The sequence below is a fragment of the Carcharhinus amblyrhynchos genome, chromosome 15 (assembly GCF_965287045.1).
Source record: "Carcharhinus amblyrhynchos chromosome 15, sCarAmb.v2.hapA, whole genome shotgun sequence".
In the NCBI taxonomy this organism is placed as follows: Eukaryota; Metazoa; Chordata; class Chondrichthyes; order Carcharhiniformes; family Carcharhinidae; genus Carcharhinus; species Carcharhinus amblyrhynchos.
In genome coordinates, this window is record NC_137338.1 from 21,082,586 (window position 1) to 21,088,585 (window position 6,000).

The 6,000-nt window shown below is 42.4% G+C and overlaps 1 protein-coding gene and 1 non-coding gene across 2 annotated transcripts in view; both read left to right on the top strand.

Annotated features, from left to right (window-relative positions):
* dcbld2 (discoidin, CUB and LCCL domain containing 2) overlaps positions 1 to 5,521 on the top strand; it is a 100,291-nt gene extending 94,770 nt beyond the window's left edge. The window contains exons 14-15 of the mRNA XM_080203554.1: positions 1,562 to 1,699; positions 3,617 to 5,521. Of these exons, the coding sequence (XP_080059680.1) occupies positions 1,562 to 1,699; positions 3,617 to 4,065 (587 nt within the window). The 3' untranslated portion in view covers positions 4,066 to 5,521. The remainder of the gene's footprint in view (positions 1 to 1,561; positions 1,700 to 3,616) is intronic.
* On the top strand, positions 4,618 to 4,811 carry LOC145353537 (U2 spliceosomal RNA). Its single transcript, XR_013888713.1, has one exon. It is a non-coding gene; the product is annotated as a U2 spliceosomal RNA (small nuclear RNA).
* Positions 5,522 to 6,000: the final 479 nt, after the last annotated feature.

The following is a 6,000-nucleotide window of genomic DNA, read 5'->3' on the forward strand; positions in this document are numbered from 1 at the left end:
GCCCTTCGAGCCTGCCCCGCCATTCAATAAGATCATGGCTGATCTGTCGTGTCTCAGTTCCACTTTCCCGCCCTCTCCCCATAACCCTTAATCCCCTTGCTTATCAAAAACCCGTCAACCCGCGTCTTAAAAATATTTAGCGAGGCAGCCTCCACCACTTCAACGGGCAGAGAATTCCAGAGATTCACCACCCTTTGAGTGAAGAAGTTCCTCCTCAACTCCGTTCTAAACCACCCCCCCTTTATCTTGAGGCTGTGCCCCCTAGTCCTACTGTCCTTTCTGAGCGGGAAGAGTCTCTCCACCTCTATCCTATCCATTCCATTCGTCATCTTATATGTCTCAATGAGATCTCCCCTCATTCTTCTAAACTCTAACGAGTACAAGCCTAGTTTATTCAGCCTCTCCTCATAGCTCAACCCCCTCAACTTTACAGGCACAGACGATGTGAGTGGAGAGGGGAATAATCACAGGTTAAAGAGGTGTGAATTGTCTGAAGCCAGGACAGTTAATAGGATTGGCCTGGACTTGCGAAGTCCTACTAACTGTCCTGGCTTGAGACAATTCACATCTCTTTAACCTGTGATTATCCTTCTTTCCACTTGCATTGTCTGTACGTGTAAAGTCTTGAAACCCTGTAAAGACTTGCATTCCAACCATTACCTTGCAATTGGGTCTGTGTCCATATATGCCGTGTTTGTGAACCCAACTCTCCACTCACCTGATGGAGGAGCAGTGCTCCAAAACCTTGTGATACCAAATAAACACGTTGGACTTTAACCTGCTGTTGTGAGACTTCTTGCAATACATAATGAATCTTGATTTCAGCAATGAGTGTAGAGAGAAGAGGAAAGGCCTTTAGGATGGCACGTTTGGAGACAGTGAGAACAGAAAACTCTGAGGAAGACAGGCCCGATAGCAATTTAAAACAAAAGAAAAATTGCAACAGGAATTACGGATGAGGGAGAGATTATCAATCAGTTTAAAAGTTTTATCTGTAACAAAATGTCAAAGTTGATGTCAAATTAATGCAAAACATTTGAACTTGTCTAACAAAAGTGGCTTAATGTGTAATTAATGTAGGGGGCTGGCCTTGATTTTGCCGTTTAACGAGAGCCACAAGATTAGATGATTATTGCACAGATCGATGTTGATAATTCTCCACACGCACAAATCCATACGGAAGCAGGTTCACTGCCAGCTAATGAATTACAAATGGAAAGTCTTGAGTAATCCAGACTCTCTAATGGTTTGAAATGAAAGATGGGCTTTGGTTGGCTTTTCTTTCCCATTGGCATTTCTTACTTCAATTTTTATGACATACTTGAAATCTGATAGGACAAATGTGTATCATGACACCTGGAATAGTGGTGCAGTCGTAACTTCCAAAAGGGAGGTGGATGAATACTTGAAGGGAAAGCATGTACAGTGCCATGGGAGGGGGGTTATAACATTTGAATTGGAGTATTGCTGATAATATTCGAAGAATATTGATAGCCTGTATGGCTTTTCTGACCAGCAGTAGTGTTGGTGACTATTTAACTAACTGGAAATTATGGTGCAGGCTGGTGGAAGGGAATGAAACAGTTTCTACCTGCAAAAAATGCTGAACCAGACGACACTTCTGTGCGCTACAGCAGCAGTGAGATGAGCCGTCTGAGAGCCCGGAATGCCAGCACAATGATCCAGACAGAACCCGCAGGTATTCGAGAGCAATAAACGTAGAGAACTGTGCAATCATTTAAAACAGGCAGTCCCGTGAAACCGCTTACTGTAAAATAGGATCAGTAGTGTCTTGCTATGGCCATGTCTGCAGAATAAATTGTTATGTAGATACGTGGCTACAAAGTTTCAAACTGCTTTTTCCTTCCCACAAAAAAATCTGGTAAATATTAACTCTCTGTAAAGCCAGAATGTGTTGGCCCATCAGGCTGATATTCTGGTTATCGGAAATGATGCTTTCCCAAAGTGCTTAAAGGTGACACAAGTCCTATTTCTGAAGGAGCTGCTGTCCCTCAAGGTTCCATCGCTTCCACTACCATGAAAAATTTGATTCATCTGCCATTGGTCATGGCTCATAGCCCTAAGTATTGGATCTTGGGTCTGGGGCAATTCTCTAAAGGACAAGGAAACCCATTCCTAACTGAGGTCTCAAATGACCCTGCTACTCATTCAAGTGTCAATTCTTTGTCTATGAGCTCACAATAAGATTTCTTTTGTCCCCCTCTGGTAACTAACTGATTTTCAGAGAACTCTTCTGGGGCCCGCTGTTATAATTCAGGTCAGAAACTCCAAAGTGTTTTATGAAGCCTTTCTGGATCATAAGTTTTGCAACTTGATTTTGGCTAGGGTGAGCATGCGATATTTCACTTCAGATATGATTCAGCTGACCACCAAGGAGCTTTCATTAAACCAAGTTTATTTAAGAATACAATTAACACATATAGAAAGAAAATTAGCAATAATTTTTACCAATTACAAACAAGAACAAAAGCTACCATGATATTATATAACCCTTGACAAATATATGAAATGTTCCAAACTTTCCTATACTAAATCTTTGCCACAGGTTTAGCAGAGAAAATATGAATGCTCACATGATGCTGGAACTTAGTCCTTTGGTTGGATGCTACAATTCTCTTGAGATGCACGCACGCACACACACACACAGTCAGAACAGCTTCCTACAACACCAGGGAGCATGAGAGAGGTTCTAGTTACTAACTAGCGAACCCACCAGCAGCAGAATTTCCACTCCAGGAAGACAAGGAGCCTTGCTTCCAGCTAGCCAGCACAATTTACAATCCCAGGGAGAGGAAGAGAGAAGCATTTAACAACCAGGATAAGATCTGACTCTAAAACCAAAACTGAAAATGAACCCTTTGATTTTTCTGGGGAGGAACCATTTGACTTTGACTTGTCAATCAATCTTCCCTCTCACAATGCAGGGTCATAAAACAAATCCCAGAAAGCACCACCGGTGCAGAGTAAAAACAAAACCCCATTTGAACCATTAAAGCAGCAATAAAAGAACTTCTAGCAGCATCCCACCAACAATGAAACCAAAAGTCCTGCTTACAACTGCAGAGAGCATGATTTAAAAGAAAAAAATCCTTAAAGGTACACTAATATCACACTGTTGCTTTGTTCCATGAGTCCTTAGTCTATGCACATGATGCTGCTGAGTATTTGTCCTTCACCTTGCACCCTGCAATTGTGTATGGATCTACAGTTGAGGTGAGGATACTCCAGGCATGGTCTCTTGGATTCAGCAGCTAGTCACGGGGCACCGATGACAGAAATAGGAAGCATGCTTCTCTTTTGCTCCCTCGGCTCCAAAGAGAGATAAGATAACAGCAACCTGAAGAAGTGTGGGGAAAAAGAATTTTGTTTTAACTGGCGTGTGAACAGATTTATTTAAAATGACGGTTCTTCTTCCACCCTGCACTGGTCTGTTATCAGTGTTTGGTAGCTAGATTGCCAGAAAAGGTGTCATGGAGAGGACCCGAATATAATAGCCACAGATCGTAACTTTTATTACTTGGGACGAAAGTGCAGAAAAGTAAGATAATGCCAATCCATTATTCAGAGGACTAATGACATGACTTTACATTTACAGAATATGCCCAGCCCCTCGTGGCAGGAGTAGCAGGGACACTACGACAGGGGTCCACTTTCAAACCAGAGGAAGATGCTGAAGCAGGATACAGTGATCCAGATGGGGATGGTCACTATGATGCTCCTGTGTCAGAGATTTACCATGCATATGCAGAACCTTTACCAGTTTCAAGCCCTGAATATGCCACTCCAATCGTAATGGAAATTTCTGGTCACCCAACTGGAACCTTGGGATCTGCAGCAGCCTCCACCTTTAAATCAGTGGGTGGCACAGGCCCTTCCATGGCAGGTAGTTTAAGCACATTGTTACCTAGAACTGAGGGTGCCCCTTCGGGACAGGTAGGCTATGATACTCCGAAAGGAACGGTGGCCCCAGTGCCTGCGGAGGAACTAGGATACCAGGTACCAATCAGTGTACCGCAGATAGTAGCAGCGTCAGATGCTGAGTGAACTTCCAAAAGGAGACGACATACAGAAGGTATTTTGGCAGGAAGAAGCGAATGAGTTTAAAAGAACATTGCTGCAGCAAAAGAAATGATTGTCCAAAGCTAATAGGTAGGCAAGTTACCATGACGACTGCTCAGAAACTGTTGCCTGTTTAAGGTTGGAATACAGAGTCTTCTTGAATGTTGCCGTTCAACTGCATGTGCCTGGATTGTAGAGGTTGATTCATACTGGTGTGGTATTCCATGTAGCCCGGTACCAAACGGTTAGATAATGCTCAACGTTAAAAGATGAAAAACGTTGTTGATTCCAGTCAGTCCATTCTGGTTCAGTTCAGCTGATTTTATGCTATTAGCTGCCAAGCCATTACCTACTAAAATCTGAATTAAGGAAACAACTTCACAGAACTGCCTACAATGGGCAGATGTTAAACTGGAGAGGCAGAAGACAATATTTAATGTCAAGTCTGAACTGGGTTATGTGGAGGAGCCATGTGAAAAGGCCTGGAGAGAACATCCTCTCCCATTAACACTGCAGCTTATCTTAACACTGAGAACCATCGCTTCTCGGCCTTTTGGCTAAGATCAAGTGTAGTATCAACAAGCTGTACTTGGTGGAAGTCATTAGATTTTAGCTTCATTTGAAGCAATTTTTAAAAGCAGCATCTCGGCCTTCTGGCTAAGATGCAAATGAGATCAAGCATTGGAGGAGGAGCTATGCCTACTGCAATCAGCTTGGATCATGTAGATCAAGCCCAAGACAAGAGGTGAGAGCCCTGTCTTGGATCACAAATGTCTCAATTTGTTGAGACTCTGAATTGGACCTAATTTGATTGAATTGGATTTTAAAAAAGTGTTGAGAACCATTTTAAATAGCTTGTCCTGTAGGCCCTAAAATTCCTCAGGCGTTCCACCAGTCTCCCACTGTAACTCGTAGAATAACAGTACAAACAAGTAGCAAACAGAGATGCTTTTCTCTGGAGTTCTGTCTTTTTTTGACTGAGACCAGCAGAACCCCCATTTAAATTGAGGGCCATTTTTTTAAGGGAGCAAATTAGAATTAGCCTTTTTGATGGATTTAATGTGCTTTGTAGATTGAATTTTAACTTTCTCTTGGAACATGATCGAGCCTATTAAGAATCATTAGTTATGGGTATGTTTTCACTCCAGCCATGTCTGGGAGTAGTTACACAATGAGAGCAAACCTCTCCTGTGTGAGGTGTTTCCATCTGTGGACGGGTTTTTTTTAATGCAGTCTGAGCAGCATAGCTGTCTAGACAACTTCAGATTTGTTTTCCGAATGCCCTCACTTTCTATTTGAGATGGATGCCATAGAGAGGAAATTTTAACCATTGGTGTTCAGCACAGGACATGCTAGACTCTCAGCAATGTGTGTGCAGGGTGGTGGGCAAGTCCCTGTAGCAATAAACGTAAACTTGCCTTTGTTGCATGAGAAGCAATCACCAAACCATCACATTTTTCATCTTGTATAAAGCCTATTAAATATGTAAGTATTTATCACAGCAGAAAACTTGCTATAGGAACTCCTTGTCGTCAGTGTCAGCCCTCTCTCTCTTAACGTATGGTAGCGACAATTGAATTAACAATAAGCTACAACTTTTGGCATATATTTTAGTTGTCACTACGAGGTGTTGAGAGAGAGAGGGGTGACACTGACACTGAGGACAGGGAGTTCCTATTGCAAGTTTTTTTGCTGTGATAAATGCTTACGTATTTAATAGGTTTTACACAAGACAAAAAGAAAGTGTGATGGTTTGAGGTGATTAGTTCTCACGCAGCAAAGGCAACATACATTTACTGTTACTTGTCCTCCACACACGTTGCTGAGAGTCTAGCGTGTCCTGTGCTGAATACCAAGTACTGACTGGAACTATCCACAATCTTTAGGCCGATGAAAGGTTAGGTGAGCTTTCAGAGATTC